Raw genomic sequence first — 19,687 nt, forward strand, 5'->3', positions numbered from 1 at the left:
AATTTACAACACCGGCCACTTAGAGGTCATATTAATGATAGTAACAATAATAATGACTCACATGTATGGAGGGCATTAACCTATCATGTTTATTCTTCCCAAAGTATTTCCACTCGCCTCCTCTCCCTCGGTTCAGACTCTTGGAAAGGTTGGTATTAACTGTCATCAATTCCCTTTATTCCAAGAAGAGACTCCCTTTGTAAGACCAAAGACCTTTAAAATGTAGCAGAGTGGAGATACTTTCCGTCCAACATATAGGCTTGTGGTGATCACCATACAAAATCCAAGGAGGGGTGCCTGGGTGGTTCAGTTGGTTAAGCAACTGCCTTTGGCTCAGGTCCTGATCCCAGGATCCTGGGATCAAGCTCCCGTTAGGCTCCCTGCTCAAGGAGGAGTCTGCACCTGTCTCTCTCTCTGCCCCTCCCTCTGCTTGTGCTCTGTGAAATAAATAAAATCTTTAAAATAAAGAAGTTGGAGGATAGCAAGCTTTAGATTTTATAAGTGTGGAGGGTGGCTTTGAAAGAGGATACTTATAAAAACACTCGGCTACTACTGGCCTGTCATCGGTCTCATTTCTGTTTCACTCTGTCCCTTCCTCTGTGGGTATTTGTTGTTCTCTTTCTCTTTTCCTACTTAGTTTTTGGCCTTTCAGACCATCTGTAGCACTAAGATTATGGAGGACATAGGAAGGCAAGGACTTGGAGAATTACTCTTCCTTTTCTGTTATTTTATGGTTCTGTAGTTTATTCTTCCCTTTGCTTGTAGGAGGCAACGGCTGGTAGGCTGAAACTCCCCCTAATCAACCGGGGTGATTGTGAACAGCTAGTATAACCTCCCTACTTTCTCAGCCGTGAAATAAAGACAGAAATGCTAACGCCCGCCACAGGGCAACTTGGGAATGGTGGCTTATTTCAGGGCACGCGGAAAGCACACGCCGCAGAGGGGAGGCAAGGGCTTCCCAGCAGCGCGGGGACAACCCACTCTTTTCCCGTCTCTGCCCCCCGTCCTTGCTGGCTGTGTTGCCAAGGCCATCCTGTGGGTTCTCCCCGCAGCTGACGAACAGCCTACACGAGGGCAGAGGGCGGTGGCACCGCTTGTGCCAGGCATTGCTGCTGAGCCACAGATGCGATGAATGCAAATCAGTGTAATGCGCTAATGAAGGAAAATGCAGAGGGGCCCTGAGGCTCTGTCTCTACCTCCAGGGAGCAAAAGCGAGCTTTTACCAGGAGCCTGTCATCGGAGCGGATTCCTCAAGGAAGAGTAGGGTTTGCTGGGGAAGAAGAGGGAGAGGTAGTGCAGGCAGCGAGAGCTGTGTGAGCAAAGGCATGGTGTGCGAGCGTGCGCGCACGTGTGCTGTGTGCACACGCGTGTGTCACACCAGTGGAGTGGCAGTTTGGGAAATGGCTGGTGGCCAGTTACTTCTAGAGCAGAGGGGATGGAGGAAGGAGGGAGAGAAAGTGAGCAGAGGAAGGTCAGACGTGCCAGCTTTGACTTTTCCCTCCAAGAACAGGGAGGGAGGTTGGGTCTGAAGGACCCACGATCAAATTTGCTTTAGGAGGATAACTTCCCAGTTGATTTGCGGATGGGACTGAAGGCATGAAGCTGGAGAGGGCCTGCTGAGTGTGCCAAGGTCTGAGTGGGGAAAGAGGACCCAGAGGAAGAAGAAAAGTCATGATGTGGCAATGAGAAAATAATAACCAGCACCTGGTCTTGTTTTATAACGTATTTCCGGTCTTACCGATGATACCAGGTTTTTTGAAGTTGTCTTTTTTTGTATTTACTGTATACTCTGAATTCCTTCTTCCCTTCGCGTCCTTTGATTTGCTTCCACTCCTTCATATTGGAGGCTCTCCTGAAACAGCCAGTGGTCCTTCTCTGTTTGCATAACTCAAGGACAAGGCACGGAAAGACAGATCCCAGGCTGTGTGACTGGCGGGACAAGAAGGGCAGAAGCTATGGGGGGCTGTGTGCGCGCTGACTCCTGAGCTTCATTCAAAGGGCGACCTTCGGGGAGCTGACTCCCACTGAGAGCGTCCCAAGTGCAAGTACGTGCAGATCCTTTCTCTGAGGCCACCATTTCTCTCAAGAAGAATCCCATTCTTCTGCTCCTGGGCTTTTTGGCTGTTGGCATCCTGGGTGTGGGGTAGAAGGGCAACTGGGGGCCCAGGCAGTCATTCTACAGACTTCTAATTTCAGTCATGAATTCTCTGGATGAGTGCTCTGTGGGAAGAGCTTTCTGGTCTCCTGGCAGCGGGGACAGAGGTGGTTTACCTTGGCCATGTGTTTACTGAGGTTCCACTCACTGGCTTCTAACCTTTCTGTTTATTTCCAGGCTTATGCCATCACCTCATTGTTGTGGATCAAATTGTGCCCACTCCTCCCCTAAAGATATGCTGAAGTCCTCACCGCTCTTACCTGGGGATATGACCTTATTTGGAAACTGGGTCGTCGCAGATGTAATCAGGTTAAAATGAAGTCATATTGGATTGGACAAGCCCTAAATCCAATGGCTGGTGTCTTTATAGGAAAGGCCATATGACGATACAGGGACACAGACATGGGAGAAGAATGTCACATGAAGAGAAAGGCAGGAATTGGAGTGATACATCCAGAAGCCAAGTAATACCAAGGATTTCTGGTAACCACCAGAAGCTAAGAGAAAGGCATGGAACAGTTTCTCTCTCAGAACCTCCAGAAGGAACCAACCCTGCCACACCTTGATTTTGGGCTTCCAACCTCCAGATCTGTGAGAGAATAGATTTCTGTTGTTGTAAGCCACCCAGTTTGTTGTACTTCTTAGCCCTGGAAAATTAATACACCCCCTTCTTGGGTGTACTGGGCCCCTCCGAGTCTTAAGCCTCTCAGGAGCGCCTTCTGAATGACAGATCAGCTCAATTTCATCTGCAGACCTTCTGGGATGTTATTTCCTTGCCAACTTTTAATATTGGAGGAGATCTAATGTCTTCTCACATTCTGTTGTCCTTGAGAGCTTTTTTTTTTTTAAAAGAAATACAACTTTATTATTTTGAATCACGCTTAATAGTTTTAAATAAGTCAATAAAGTACTGAACAAAGGTGTTCATTTCAGAATTACCTCTTTTAGCAAAAAGAAAAAAGAAAGTAGGTAATGACTGAATAAATTATGACAAGTCAACTGACTGGAATACCAGGCAGCTGTTTCAAAGGATAACATGAAAATTGGCTTAGGAACATGGGTACGTGTTAGAACGTTATGTTAAATGACCAAAACAGAATACACTAGTGTCTCTGGGTAAATTCATGTTTCCATGTGGACAATAGCATAAAGGGTTATTACCACAGGAAGAAGAGAATGCGAGGTCCTCCTAACAGCCTGCTCTTAATGATTCAAGTATTCTGGAAGGCGATATGTTTTCTCCACCATGTTCCTTATTTCCTTGTTAGCAGAGTCCTTAACATCCTTACTTATACTAACAGTCTGTTCAAGGGAATCTAGGTTTTTTTTATATCATGTTCCTCAAAAATTTTTCACCTTCTTTTCAATACCCAAGAAAGTTTAAACCTTAAAAAAAATCCTTTATTATTATATTAATGGAATTCTCAGAAGGATAAGGAGATAACTAGTGAGGCCAGTCTGCCCTCTTCTATTGGCAATGTCAACCTGCTTTGCAAGGGAAAGTCTTAGGTCAAGAACAGCTTAACATAACATGTTCCTCGAGAGAATTTTCTATAGTAACCAGCTAAACAGAATCCATGAGCCCATTTGGTCTTCGAGGAATTGCTCTCCCTGGAATCCCTGCTCTGGTCCCTGTATCCTCCCCTCTGAAGGATTCAGAGTTTCATTCTGTAAATGGGAAGTTCACAAAGAGTGCTACTGGCCAGAACTGAATCAGCTTTTACTTCCTCAGGGCAGTACAGTGAGAAGAAGCAGCAGAAGAAGACAGAGAGGACTTGGATTCGAATTTCCGGCTCTATTCTGTATTAACTGCTTCACTAGAATTAAGTCCATTAACTTCTGTAGCTTTCACTTTTCTCATATGTTAAACTTAGACCATTAGACATTATAAGATCCAGGATGAAGTATTTTCTTCTTCACAGTTAGGGTCAAATTAAACTGTATCTCTAAAAATATCTTGTAAACATAGTCAGTGTTCAACAAATATTTGCTTTCTGAAAAAAATGTGCATTAGGATACCCCATGTCTGTCAGGACTCTAATACTGAATATCTTCTTTTCCAAGCGTTCAGTCTCGTAGAAGTCTTCAACTTCGTTTTTAGACCCTGGCTAACAAGTCAACCTTTGGGCTGCCATATTGGTTGGTCTGTGAGGTGGAGAGACTTGCTCTCTCTGGCCACATGGCCATCTAGCCTCTGCTTGCTAGATGAGCTAATGTGCCTTGAGTGATTTATTTCATATTTTTATGGCTGCAGCTCAGATAATTAAATATAAGAGTTGTGATGGCTGGTCATCCAGATAGTGCCTCCTTGAATTCTCTTAGGAAACATTTCGAGTAGTACAGAAGATTCTGTTTGGCAATAGCATAATAAGAATGCTTTATGTTTATCTCATGCCTCACTTCCCACGAGCTCAAGCCACGCTGACCTTCCAAATGCACATTAAATTGCAGAAATTTCGGAGAGGCACTTACAGTGCAAAAAACAATCTTTAAAAGAGGACTTGATTCATTCCTGGTGGAAAAATGCAATTTTCTTCTCTCTCTCTCTCTCTCCTGCCTTCCCACTCTCCCTCTTTCTTTTCCTCTTTTCCTGAAGAGATTCAAAGAAGAGAGAACCATGAAAAAGAGGTAAATCAGCTTTTAAAATATGTTTTCTAGAGGTTCTGGGAAGCAACATAAGACAACATTCCAGGCCTTCTATGGACTTGAGGTAAATCATTTTTAACTTCTTGATTCTCAAGCAGAAACCCTTTCCAATGAGTTATTTATGCTGATCAGCCAGATAAGGAGAAGTAGATCTTATCTTAAATTCTACCTTCAGAAGCCTTATGAGGTTATATATTATCTTTTTTTTTAAACCAGATTACAGCATTTTAATATGGATTCATCATGGCAGTTTTGAACTCATAAGATGCACATGAATAGGAATAGATTAAGTGCTACTGTATAAAGAACAGTGTTTTTTAGATTTGCATGAAATGAAACAAATCAGGTCCATTTTATTTACAAGAAAATGTACATGGAGCTGGTTGCTTTATCAAGCCAAACTCATTTTTGGAGGCAGAAAATTCTCTCTAAAATCAAACATCCTGGCACATCAGATATTCAGGAAGAACTCTGAGAGGTAGCCAAGGGTGTGAGACGCCGTCACCTGTCACATACCATGCTTGATGCAGGCAGCGACGTGAACTTGAATGCTGTTCTGTTAGTAAGCCCTGTCCAGCACTTCCCTCTTCGCAGCACATGATTATCTGACACTTGTAGTAGTGGTAACTGTTAGGAAATGTGAAATCTGAAAAGCCTTCTAAGTCAAAGAAAGATTACATTTTAATTGTAACAAACTTAGCATGTCTTATGGTATTATAATTTGAATATAATTCAGTATATGTTGAAATCACATGTATACAATGCATGACATAAATTCTTGAGATTCATATATATATCCATATCTATATGCTAGCTCTCTCAATGTGAATATTAAAATAACTACAAGACTATATTTTCTTCCAGTGCTGGTTAAAAGAAAATCTCATGTATTTCCTAGCTGAAAAAATCAAAACCCGGAAAAATTCACGGCTATAAACTGGCCTTTTTATATGAGAATTAAGGGCCAATTCAACCATGATGAGAACTAAACCACTTTCTAAAAAGATATCATAGGCCATATACTTTGGATTATGGGCAGGAATAGAACAGTGCGCACTCTGACGAAAGGTTTTATATATTTATAGATGATAATTTAACATGATGTTATAAACCCTACTCTGCACATTCCGCTGCTTATACTTAATTCTGCACCCATCATGCATTCCTCTGTTTCTTCATTCATTTGTTCCACAAACGTTCGTGGAGCAGTGCTGGGCCCTGTGCTGGGTACTGGGAATATGATGGTCCCCAGAAACCAGTCTACTGGGGAAGGCAGCCAGACATTCATAGTATGGAGCGTTAATGCGTGGCTATGAAGAGACAGACAGGTGCCACAGAAATATCGAGAGGGCGGAAAGCTTTTCCAAGTAGAAAGGAGAGGGAGGGAAGCACAGCAAAGGCCAGGGAAGAAGAGGGCTGGGAGTCCTGTGCTTTGGGACAAAGGGCGCCTGGCTGAGGAAGTGGGTGAGCCACCAGCAGATGAGGCCAAGAGGCTGGGGGCCTCAGGAAGTTGCCCCAAAACACCAAAGCAAGAAATCCAGGAGGGATCTTACAGATGGTAACCTCAACCGAGGTTTTTAAACAGGGGGAGCCGTGATCCAATTTTTTCAAAGGAAGCTCACTGGCCAAAGTTCGGAGGACAGGCCATCGTGGAAGGGCCTAGAAACTGCCTAAGACAGACACTTCCAAATGCTCACATTTCTCTGCCATTTGTATTTGAGTGATAGGACCTGGAAAATTGTGAAGCAAACGGGTTTTACTATCAGCACTCAGATTTAGGTATAAAATATGTGACAAGGACAATATTTTGAAAATCTTAAACCCATGTGTTTTTGTTCTGCTTGAATCATCATGCCCGTGGCCTCCCACCCATTAACGCAGTAGGCGCCCCTCCTGCAGGCAAATGGCAGTTCCTGTCAGAAACGGCAAACTGTCAGCGTTTGGCGTTGAGAGACTATAATCCTGAATGCCAGCTTTGTGTGGTGAGAGAGGGGGGGTCTATATCCCAGAATTCTTGACCTATTAAGAACCAAATCTGGCTATGTCAGATCACCCAGTCTGACCACAAAGTTCTAGTGCAGACAGCACAGGGGAGACCATATAAGGGTAGCTCCCATCAGACAAAAAAAGAAGTTAAAAAACTTTCCATGCTGGGGAGGGGGGGCAGCAGGGGGAAAGCAGCAATGCAGGGAGAGGAGGAGGAGCGGGAAAGAGAGAAGAGAAAGAGGGAATGGAGAGAGACGGAAAGGGGGGCGGTGGTGGTGAGGAAGGGAAAATGAGAAGTGAGTATCTTGGCTCTCTGTACCTTGGGGGACAAAGCCTGGTGGGGGGGCAGTCAAGGGAGGGCTTGTTTCTTGACTCTCAGAGCCTAATTCAGGAAAATGATAGAATTTTCCTAGAACAAGCAGGCACTGCCCTCAGACAACTTATTAGAAAGGACAGAGGAAGTTGTGTGGGCCGCGGGGTGAGGAGAAAGTAGCTGGGAGCTCGTGGGTGGTCCACAGGAGCTGAGCACTTGAAGAGAGAAGCAGCTGACTAGATCTGACTAGAGGAAGCTGGTGGGGGCTTACCGGGAGACGCTAGCAGCCACAGCCAGTGGCCGGGGCCTGCACCAAGTGCACGTCACACCCTCGGTCACGTGGAGGCCAGCAAGGCATCATGCGAAGCCCTGATTGGCCACTTCTCAGAGCCCGGTTAGACCTAACAAGCAGCATGTGTGCTTGGGTCCCTCTCCCGGATGCTCACGGAGGGCTCACAGGGAGAGGGGAGCACCCCCGGCCCCAGATGGCAGCAGGGAAGAAGAAATAGCTTCAGTTTGGAATTATTCACATTTTGGTTTTAACCAGAAAAAATTGTGATATTTTAGTTGTCAAGTTTAAGTACCAGTCCCTGACTGCCTCCCCTCCCCCAATTACCAGGAAAAGTGGAGCCAAATGGATAAATTATAGAGAATGTAGGAAGTTATTTCTCTCTCTCTCTCGTTTTTTTGAGTTACACACAATGTCATTCCTTGTAAAGACTAGTAAGAAATTAGCTCCAACTATCTCTTCCTCTCATCCACAAGAATACTAAAATATTTATAGAAAACTGATTTGGGTGGTGTCCTCTTTTAAAAAAAAAAAAGTGTCTGATGAAATAACTCCTCCCTGTATCCACATTCTATTCCTAATAGGGTGTTTTTTTTTTTTTTTAAGGTAGATTTTTTTTTTTTTAAGATTTTATTTATTTATTTGACAGAGATCACAAGTAGCCAGAGAGGCAGGCGGGGAGCGGGGTAGGGAATAGGCTCCCTGCTGAGCAGAGAGCCGATGCCAGTCTCTATTCCAGGACCCTGGGATCATAACCTGAGCTGAAGGCAGAGGCTTTAACCCACTGAGCCATCCAGGCGCCCCTCCCTATAGGTTTTTAAGAGAAAGAGTGACTAGTTATATTAGTCACTATAGAATATAATTAGTTATATTCTAACTAGTCACTCCGCAGCTCATTACTTATTCTTTTTTAAAAAATTAGACAGAAGGCATGAGCCATCTGGGGAATTTTAAATTGTTTTTAAAGAACTTTTTAAAAAGTTCAGAAAAATCATCCTAGCACTTTATAGCCTCTTTTCCAATTTATCAATTCTAATTCCCATTCTTTACAATTTTAGTTATATTTTAAAGATTCTTTCCTTCCTTCTTTCAGAGAGCTTATTAATAATTGTTTCAGGTGAATGTATTTTTCAAAACAGCAATTACAACTGGAGGCAGAAAAAAGTCAAAAGCTACTGTAATCAGAACATCAGAAGCTCTGCCTGTTGCAGGAACCCCATGGCATTTTTATAAAGAGGCAATACTCTCGCAGAATCTTCCTTCCTCTGATGGAGACGGGTAATTATTCTGGCTAGATCCTGTCCAGGTCAAGCCCTTCGGCATTGTCTGTGAAAAAAGCCAAATCAAGAACTTGTTTGGGATGCGCTGAAAATACGATTACGTTCATAATAAAAATTAAATCCCTCAACCCTTAACAACAGAAGATTTATAACACCTCTGTGCATCATTGAGATTCTAGGTACACTGAGGTTTGATTAAGTCGTGAATGAAAACAAAGGGCAGAGATGTTGCTTGCTGTTGCAAAGAGAAGCTCAGTGTGATGTTGCCACATCAGGTTTTCTGTTTACCCCTAAGGCTGGTGCAGCAATGACTTCAAAGTTTGATGGTGTCTTTTTTTTTTCTTTTTCTTCTTTCTTCCTTTCTATTTTTTCTCCCTCCAAAGATGTTGAGCAGCAGGCTAATGGATCCCCAGCAGGATGCAAAGACAGCAGAAAGCACGGGAATCAGATGTCAATGTGTTCCTTCAAGATACCCTGCTAGGACAGAGCTAACTAACCAGGCTTTAGTCTCCTCTTGGGGCACACGCTCTGATGCTTCCCTGCCCACTCTCGACTTCCTATATGCTTCCTGATTAAAATGCTGTCACAGATAAATCATGACTTCTGCCTGTGAGGACCATTTTCCATTTTCTTTAAAGAAGAGTTTGGAGCCATCAGATTAAAAAGATGAGCAAGTTCTGGAGAACTATATACTCACATGTAAATATATGTATACAAGTGTGTCGTATCTCCCAACTCCATAACTAGTCACAGATCTGGGCGTGTTCTCTGCATGCTTCTTCCCTATGCACTGCTTTGTTGATATACTTTTTTATATATTTTCTCTCAGTCACTTCCAGTCAATCACTAGATTACTTAGGTCACTTCCTAATGAATAGATTTTAGGAGGACAGGAGGAGTTAGCCTGCTTTTCCTTCACCATAGGAACCAATTGGCTGGAAACTGAAGTTGTCTCAGAGATGAGTTTTAATTTTAAATGCAGCGGGTGTCCAAAATGTAGTTTGTGGGAGTTCCCACCTAGGCAAACAAATGAGTAGCCCTTCAGGCGCCTGGGAATAGTGATAATCTATCCCCAGCTCAAAGGGACATAACTCAGCAAACTGAAATGAACGAGGAAAGTGCTTGATCTATTTTCATAACTGACAAACACAACCTTTTCAAAACCACGAAGTGAAACCAATTTACTCCGTGAAAGCCAATGAAGTTCAAAAAGCAACTTATGGAATGGAAAAAGATATTTGCAAATGTCTTATCAGATAAACGGCTAGTGCCCCCAAATCTATAAAGAACTTATCAAACTCAGTACCCAAGAAACTAAAGACATGAACAGACATTTCTCCAAAGAAGACATACACATGGGCAACAGACACATGAAGAGATGCTCAACATCACTCGGCATCAGGGAAATACAAATCAAAACCACAGTGCGATACCATCTCACACCAATCAGAATGGCTGAAATTAACCAGTCAGGAAATGACAGGTGTTGGCGAGGATGCCGAGAAAGGGGAACCCTCCTACACTGTTGGTGGGAATGCAAGCTTGTGTAGCTGCTCTGGAAAACAGCATGGAGGTTCCTCAAGACGTTGAAAATAGAGCTACCATATGACCCAGCAATTATACTACTAGGTATTTACCCCATAGATACAGATGTAGTGACCTTCGGACACACTGCACCCCAATATCCATGGCAGCAAAGTCCACAATAGCCAAACTATCAAAAGAACCAAAATGTCCATCAGCATTGACAGATGAATGGATAGAGAAGATATGGTACACACACACACACACGCACACATCCACACATCCATACACTGGAATATTACTAAGCCATCAGAAAGAATGAAACCTTGCCATTTCCAACAATGTGGATGGGAACTAGAGGGCATTATGCTAAGGGAAGAAAGTCAGCCAGAGAAAGGCAAACACCAAATGATCTTACTCATATGTGGAATTTAAGAAACAAAACAGGAAGGGAAGGAAAAATAAAATAAGATGAAAACAGAGAGAGAGGCAACCACAGAGACTCTTAACTCCAGGAAACAGATGGATTGTTGCTGGAGGGGAGGCGGAGGGGACGGGGAACTGGGAGACGGGCATCCTTGTTGTAATGAGTACTGGGTAGTGCATGCAACTGATAAATCATTAAATTCTACCTCTGCAACTAATAATACACTATATGTTAATTCCATTGAATTTAAATAAAAAATTCGAAGAAAAAAAACTGTCCTAAAACCCATATTTGTATCTACAGCTCAGCTGCTTCTCCACCCACTTCCAAATTTGGTCCGTATTTTGCCATTCAGTCCCCCTGCCCGTGCTTCGGCTAGCTTCCACCCTCCCTAGAGTGCATCTCTCCACACTGCTCCCCCCCCCCATTCGTTCCAGCTCTCTCCACAAATATCTGTTTGCCTAGGATGCCACATGAGGCTTCTTGCCACCCAGACTGCTCCACCTTGAGGTCAGGGCCCTGGCCATGAAAAGGAAAGTTCTTTGTCTCCTATGTACTATTCTGTATTCTTTTGCCCTGTGCCCAGACTGACCTAGCAAGGCCACCCTGAATTCCTGTGCTCTACGATTCAGACCAGGTCATTTCAGATCAGTCTCTTTTGGGAATGCCTACCACCTGCATACTTTCCCATGTGTTTTCTATCCTCTCAGACTCTTCATTATTACATATTCATGGTCAAGACCTCAAACTGGCCTGTCAGCAACAAGAGTTCCTGCAGACATTTGCCTCAACGACTAATGTCACATCAATGGTGTTCCTTGCTTGGTGAATTGTCTCGTCAAGGTTTTGTATCTTTGTACTGATGGTGATTCCTGCCCACCGACACATTCCATTTCATTTCAGGAGCTTGACAGTTAATGTCAGCTTACCCACTTAAATAACAGACAAGTCCCAACCCTCCAACCACATGAAATGGGGCAAAATAGGGACTGTAGGAGAGGATACTTAAAACTGCTTGACAAAGTTTCAGCTTGAGGGCTTTTTTTGAAATATTGGTTTCAAAGACTTATTCACAGAAGTTATAATTTACAAATAAAATGTTTTTATTTTTTTACTTACTAATTTATTTATTACTATTTATTAAAGATTTTAAAATTTATTTTAGAGAGTGAGCGAGGGGAAGAGAGGGAACAGAGGAAGAGGGAGAAAGAGATCTTAAGCAGAATCCCCACTGAGCACAGAGCCCAATGTGGGACTTAATCTCACAACCCTGAGATCATGATCTGAGCCAAAATCAAGAGCCGGATGCTCAACTGACTGAGCCACCCAGGTGCCCCTCTCTGCTATTTTTAAAAATAAGTGATGATGGGGCGCCTGGGTGGCTCAGTGGGTTGAAGCCTCTGCCTTCGGCTCAGGTCATGATCCTGGGATCAAGCCCCGCATCGGGCTCTTTGCTCTGCAGGGAGCCTGCTTCCCCCTTCTCTCTCTGCCTGCCTCTCTGCCTACTTGTGATCTTTGTCTGTCAAATAAATAAATAAAATCTTTAAAAAAAATAAGTGATGATAATACATTAAAAAATGAGCTTGATTTTCATGCTTTGTTAACTAAGAAGATATCGCAGAAGAAATGAACATGAACTTTTCCAAACTTTTCCAAAGAGCTCCTCCACATTCCTCTTCACAATGCCAAGATTCTGTCATCAGTTTAATAAGAAAAGATTGTGGAAGAAATATCCAGCAGAGGTGGAATGGGTGGTCGAAAGGCTACTACATCAAAACCAAGGCCACAGATGGGTGAGACACAACTCTAGCTTGGTGGGAGTGTCACTTAAAGTGTCTGTAACTTAAGTTTCTGTGGATAAAAATAGCAGACGTATCTAACCTCACAGAAAAGTAGTAAAGTGAAACAGGTGAGGAAAATCAGGAATGAAAGATAATCTGATGTGGTACTGTTACTCCCTAAGTTCTGGGAAGTGCTGTTTCCAGTTTAAATTCAAGCAGCTTCCTTTTTTACCTAAAGATTTCAAAGTATTTGAGAGGAAGTATAAAATAAGCCCAAATGATTGTGAATCAGTACCCAAACAATGAAATTAGCATGGAAAAGCACATGAGAGTGCTTTCCAGAATTTACTATAACTAATCACATAGGAAGGATGTGTGGACTTTGGGTCCATTCCAAAGTAGCTTTGCATACTAATACTCAAAATTCATCAGTCATGCAATTACAAGTCTTCATCCTCCTAAACTTTACCCATGGTAAAATGAATTTATTCATGGTAAGAATTCATTCCATTTATTGCATAACTGTGCACAGGAAATGGAATAAATTACAAATAGTTCTACAAGGTTAGTCAAGGTGAATTTGGCAAAGCAAGATATATCTAACCCAACAGCTGTGGGCTTTATACCTAGGGCCCCAGCATAACAGAGATCCAAGAGGAGTAAGGATGGGAGGAACGGACAGGAAGAAAAGAGAGCTAAAATCCTCTTATAATACAGTACACATCATTCCATTTTTTGCCCAGTTGTTCATTATTAAACAGAAGAACATTATGTGCCATTTAAAACTAAAATAATCTATTTCATTTATTTTTTAAAATTAAAAAAAATTTTATTTATTTGACAGAGAGAGAGATCACAAGCAGGCAGAGAGGCAGGCAGAGAGAGATGGGGAAGCAGATTCCATGCTGAGTAGAGAACCGGATGTGGGATTCGATCCTAGGACCCTGGGATCATGACCTGATCAGATCATGACCTGAGCTGAAGGCAGAGGCTTAACCCACTGAGCCACCTAGGCGCCCCTAAAATAATCTATTTTAGATTATATTAAAACCTTGTCTCATTTTTATGCTATCATGTATTTAATGGCTCACATAAAACAAAGAAATGAATTTATTTTTGGTGTTTATAGTCACTAAAAGTTACATTTCCATCTTCAAGACAGTATTCTAGATTTTTTTTTCTTTTTTAGCGTAATGTGACAGGGCTCAGCAGCTCCTAAAAGTACTAAAAACGAAGTAGCAGATAAGCCTGAAACTTAATGGTTGTGAGGTCCTTAAAAAACAATACTGTGTTTTTAATGGAGTTGCACAGGGTGAGAAACTCCAGCGGTTTTACATTCCCTGCGTGCGCTTCTCAGTCTGAAGTTGGAAAAGCAGCTCAGTCTGATTGAGCCGGGTAGGGGGTAAAGAACTCGCCAGGTTTTACACATGAAAGCAAACGCTTAGCAGTAGAATTAAAAGCCAATGTACACTGAACTGTTGGTGTTAACCGAAGCCAACCCTGATCTGTACTCAAAATGTGAAGCGTGCACATTCAAAGCCGGTGACACTCATCTCCTTGCCAGGAGCAGGGGCCTGAGACCCAGACAGCAGAGCAGGAAGGCACAGCGCACCTTGTTCAGAATGAATGTAGTGCTCAGCCTTTGTCACACGCATCTCAGGGAGGCAGACTTTGAAGATGGAAGATTCTCTAAAAACTCTGCGGCCCAGACCATGGGGCCAGGCCAGAAAACCACGTTTCCTGGTTTCCTGGAGCTCTTGTGTCTCACATGATATTCACAGAAGTAAAAGAAAAAATTGTTAAAAAAAAAAGAAAGAAAGAGAAAAAGGAAAAGGAAAAGGAAAAGACCTTCATAGTCAGATGTTAGAGAAATGTGGAATGAATCAAGGTTAAATGTGTTTCTTTCCTAAAGGACTCTCTGAGCCTTCAGGTTCCCTAGTTGTGGGGCCTGAGGACTCTCTTTGAAGAGATATGTATTAGGCTGTGGCTCTGGGTCCTTGTGTTCCCTGGGACAGAGCTTGGGAAATACTGAGATAAAACATGAGGGCCTCAAGGCCCATGGACACTATGTCCTAGAAGGAGAACTCAGGCCTCTGGCCCCCTGGCAGCAGCTTTTCCTAGGAGACAGTTAAAACCTGAGAAGAGACGGACCACAGCCAGATTTCTTAGCAATGCCCATATCCTGGAGGTTCTCGGAAGGCTCAACCTTCGTGGAGTACATATGCCCTTCTCTCCCGGCTCAGTTGGGACACGTGGGCCCTCCCAGATCCTGATTACCTGATACAAAGGCATACAGATGCTATCAATCCACTCCAACTGCAGTCGGGGCAGTTCATCTTTCCGGTTCCGATCAAAAATCGCCTAGAATCAGGGAAGAGAAGCTTGCTTTATTACATTGGAGTAGTTTACAGGTGCTTTGTCAAACACTTTGCCACAATGATCCAATTTTTACCCACTTGAACACTTCACAAATCACAATCAGTCTTTACATGTACTTTTTTTCTCCTTTATCTATGATGAGAAATAAAGTATTTTCACCTCTTTTTATGAGATTTGTAAGCGAACTTATTTGAACTTTATAGCACGCAACTCCTTGGGGCCAAAATCTGCCTTCAGATATAGGTAATGGCCACTAAATCAAGTCTTCAGGTCATTAGGAATTGGGTACAAGTCAAGGAGAAAGGGATAGGTTTTATTGCCACAAAAGTAACACAGGCTTTATTTTTATAGTGAAAGAAGGTGGATGGATTAGAAAAGATCCTTAAAGCAGTTTGATTTTAAATAGAAACTATTTGTGTTAATATTTCAGGGTGGGGTTTTGGTTTGACAATTCTATGTGTTTCTCAACAAGGTTCTTTCATTAATAAAATCTTGAGCGTTTATCTATCATGGGATGGAGGATGTGGTAGTTACCCATTCTCACCTCCTTTCCAGCCTTTAAACTTCATGATATGGTAATGTTTGGAAAATTTAAGTATAATTTTCAAGAAAAAGAAGTAACATATGTCTGTTGGGAAGACATGAAAAGGGAACCAATCAACTGGAATTGGGGTTCACGTGGGTTTTTGAACAAACAACCGCCAGTTCTATTCCATCAAGCATGTCCCTCTGTCTGCTCTCCACGAGTAAGGCCAGTCTCTAAGAAGCGACATTTCCCTGCATTACTGTCTCTTTTAAAAGATTTTTTATTAACATATAATGTATTATTTGCCCCAGGGGTAAAGGTCTGTGAATCGTCAGGTTTACACAGTTCACAGCACTCAGCATAGCACATACCCTCCCCAATGTCCATTGCATTACTGTAAAGTAGGTTAGGTCTTTCCTCTATACAGATAACATGTGGCATCTGCATCATTTTTGGCGTTTACATAGGTCACGAGGGCAGATCCAAGGCATTCCCTTGGTCTGGAGATGTTGAAAAAGCCAGCATCCTTCAGACTTATGAATGAGGGTGGGAGTGGGTAGAACAGAAATCACGAGCTGCCGAGGCTCACAGGAAGACAAAAGGGCGATGCCGAGGAAAATATCTCTGAATCGGGGAGGAGGTCACTGACTCCCACAGGCTCTGCTCGTCCTTGTCTTGCAACGTGAAATGTGAAATACCAGGAAAGGGGACCAGGATCTGGAGAAGACTGACGTGTGCCAGGGGAAGGAAGGAATGGATCTTGTGAGTTGCAGTAGTCTTTGTCTGAAATGTTCCTTTAAAAATACTATTCTGTTACTTAATCTTGAGCTCCCAGAGTTGTCTGAGCTTTTCTTACTTACTTAAATACTATTTCTGGTGCACAGAACTATTTTGGGGAAGGTTCAGTTCACAACTGGTTGTGAAACCATTAATACAGTCAATTTTAGAACATTTTTAATCACCCCAGCAAGAAATCCCGTACCAATTAGCAGTCACTCCTCATTGTCCCCCAAATTCCTCGCCTTAGGCGATCACGAGTCTATTTTTTGTTTATTTTTTCTGCACACTCATATAAATGGAATCGAATGATCCGTGGTCTTCTGTGACTGGCTTTCGCAGAGCATTTTGTGTTCAAGTTTCCTTCTTGCAGCACTCAGCAGCTTTACATCCCTCTTTCTGGCCAAATGATATGCCACTGTATAGTTACACCCCATTTTATTTATCCGATCCTCAGCTGATATGCGGTTGGGTCGTCTGTACTTTGGTGGCTCTGGTGAGTAACACTGCTGGGAACGTTCATGTACAAGTTTCCACGTGGATGTACGTTTCCATTTCTCCCGGGGATAGACCTAGAGACAGAACTGCTGGGCCACAGGCCCAGTCTAACGTTTCATGTTTCCTGGAATTGCCACACTGTTTTCCAAAGCAGCGGCACCATTTTACATGCCCACCAGAAGTGTACAAAGTTCCTATTACTCCACATCGTCCTCAGTGCTGGGTGTTGCCTGTCTTTTGAATTAAAGCTGGTCCCCACGCGCCTGGGTGACTCAGTGGGTTAAGCCTCTGCCTTTGGCTCAGATCATGATCTCAGGGTCCTAGGATCGAGTCCTCCCTTGGGTTCTCTGCTCAGCAGGGAGCCTGCTTCCCCCCGCCCTCTCTGCCTCTGCCTACCTCTCTGCCTACTTGTGATATCTCTCTCTCTCTCTGTCTAATACATAAATAAATCTTAAACAAACAAAAAATACCTAAAAACCTGGTCCCGGTTAAGTGGTATCTACTGCAGTTTTGGTTTGCATTTCCCTGATGATGACTGATGTTGAGCATCTTTTCATGTGCTCATGGCCCATCTGTATATATTTTTGAAGAAATATGTATTCAGATCCTTTGCCCTTTTTAAACATTGGGTGGTCTTTCTAGGAGTTGTTCGTAATTCTCTATATATTCTAGATGTCAGGTCCATATCAGATATGATTTGCAAATAATTTCTCCCATCCTGTAGGCTGTCTTTTCATTTTCTTGAGGGTGTGCTTTCAGATGCAGTGTTACATTTTAATGAAGTCCAATTATCTATTTTATTTTTCTTGTGCTTTTGGTGTCAGACCTAACACATCACTGCCAGATCCAATCCAGAAGATTTACACTCTGTCTCCTTCTGAGTTTTATGTAGTTTTAGCTCTTACATTTAGGTCTATGATTCACTTTGAGGTGATTCTGGGGTTCAGTGAGAGGGGTCTGACTTGACTCATCTGCAGTGGATATCCTACTGTCCCTGCACTATTTGAAAAGGCTATTCCTCCCTCCCCCCACATCGAATTGTCTTAGCATCCTTTTGGAGATCATACTGTAAGAGTTGATTTCCAGACCAGTCACTTTTCAATAAATGTTTCTGAGTGGAGGAAGAATGAGATAACATACTGTCCTGTGCTTTCCTTTTATAGCATTTTGCATCTTGTAGTTGATTATGAGTGATTATTAATTTACTTTTTAAAGATTTTATTTATTTATTTATGTATTTGAGAGAGAAAGCATGTGGAAGAGAGCAAGCACAAGTCAGGGAGGGGAAGGCAGAAGAAGAGAGAGAAGCAGGCTCCCCGCTGAGCAGGGAGCAGATGTAGGGCTTGATCCAGGACCCTGGGATCATGACCTGAGTTGAATGCAGACGCATAATCACCTGACCCCCCCCCAGGTGCCCTGAGTGATTATTTACTCAATATCTCTATTTCCCATCCGTTGATAAGCTTTGGGGAAGAGCGGAAGATGGAGCCTTGCTCATGGCTGGATACACAGTGCCCAGCTTCAAGCTGGCTACCTGGAGGTGCTCAAGCATGTTTTATTAATGGACTCACTGCTTCCACTATTAACCCTTTGGTTACTTTAATGACCTTTAGGACCGTGACACCTAATGGGGTCTCCCAGACAATTTTCTTCCTAAATATCAAATATTAACAGACACAGCTGGTGTCACCTCTGGGTGCATGCATTTCCAAACATCTCTGAAAAAGGACTAATGAGAAATAGCCCTGCCATAGCAGCCCGGAGACTGTCAACACAATGTTAAGTAGGCTTTTGTGAGGAGAGAGTAGCATTTAGTGCTATGCTTCCACTGCAAAATTCATTTACGTCTTCAGAGAAAACCTTACCTGAGCCTCCAGACAAAGGCTCCTTAGTGCTGCGTCACTGCGCCTGCCAGCTCGCCAATGCTGGCAACTGACTCAGCTTTTTTTCATTTAATTAAATGACCTGTGGTATTGCTGCATTATAAACCCTTCAGAGGATGCCTGTGAAACAGTTCTTTTTAAGTGGAAAAAAGATTTAATTTGAAAGATAGGTATGTAGCTGAGAGAAATAGGGGTTGTATGAGGTTTTACACGTTAATGATGTATCCCAATCTAGTGTCTTTATTTTTATAACCAAATCTGGTGATACCACCAAAAAAGAGGAAAGGGAGGTTTTGTAAAGAGTATCAATAGATGTCGCTTTGGAAACTAAAATACTGGGTGAGGGTTCGAACCAATGTAGTCTTCCGACCTTTCATAAGTAAGCAACCGATTAGGAGTAGTCAACATTTGTAAGGCTCTGAGGTCTGACTTTAAGCAGGAGACGTTGTTTAACTAGAAGCTAGTTCTGGTGCCTTTCCTTGAAAACTTAAAGATCTTATAAATAACTCCAAATGTTCAAAAGTCAGTTGGCTTGAAACCTCAGAAACAGACACCCTTGACAACGGATACGTTTCTTGAGCCGCACTCAATCTACTGAGCTGGGCTGGCTTTCCAACACATTGCGTCATTCCTTGAGTTGTTGGGTGATATGTTTTTAACTAACCCTTCATAATGAATAAAGAGGCCACCCCCTCATTGTGGGTAGTGATGGAAGCATTTAGGTCTTTTGTCTTGTTTGAGTAAAAACACCATCATCCTGAGCCTACAAGTAAGCTTTTACAAATAATAATCGAATGGATGATTCCATTGAAAATGGCATTTCAGTCAACAGACCCAAGAGGTCCCCAAGTGAAACTTTTCATTTTGCAAACAAAGAAAACAAAGAGACTTGAAATGATTTGGATTTGGGATTTTGGAATGTCTGAAATTGGAAAATAAAATCCAGAACATCCGTTATCACTATGGCTGTCCATTCTAGCTGCCTGAGGCTGGACAGCTTGCCTTTAACTTTTGTCTATATTCTTAATCCGAAGTGGCTACTGACCGCATATGAAATGCCAGGACTGGGCTTTGAGCTACTCAAATGTCACTCTGCGCGTCCTCCTTCATGCCTACTTGGCCCACTGTGGGAGCTCAGGAAACACTTAAGTAGCTCACCACTCTTAATCAGAAACCTGGGAATAAGAGTGTTTAGATCTCAGTTTAATTAAAGTTTTAAACTT

At 42.7% G+C, this 19,687-nt stretch overlaps 1 protein-coding gene across 1 annotated transcript in view; it reads right to left on the bottom strand.

Annotated features, from left to right (window-relative positions):
* The window catches only part of PDE11A (phosphodiesterase 11A), a 390,916-nt gene that overhangs the window by 16,166 nt on the left and 355,063 nt on the right, over positions 1–19,687 (bottom strand). The window contains exon 19 of the mRNA XM_044242405.1: positions 14,679–14,762. Within this exon, the coding sequence (XP_044098340.1) occupies positions 14,679–14,762 (84 nt within the window). The remainder of the gene's footprint in view (positions 1–14,678; positions 14,763–19,687) is intronic.

Source organism: Neovison vison, chromosome 3 (genome assembly GCF_020171115.1).
Source record: "Neovison vison isolate M4711 chromosome 3, ASM_NN_V1, whole genome shotgun sequence".
Taxonomy (NCBI): Eukaryota; Metazoa; Chordata; class Mammalia; order Carnivora; family Mustelidae; genus Neogale; species Neogale vison.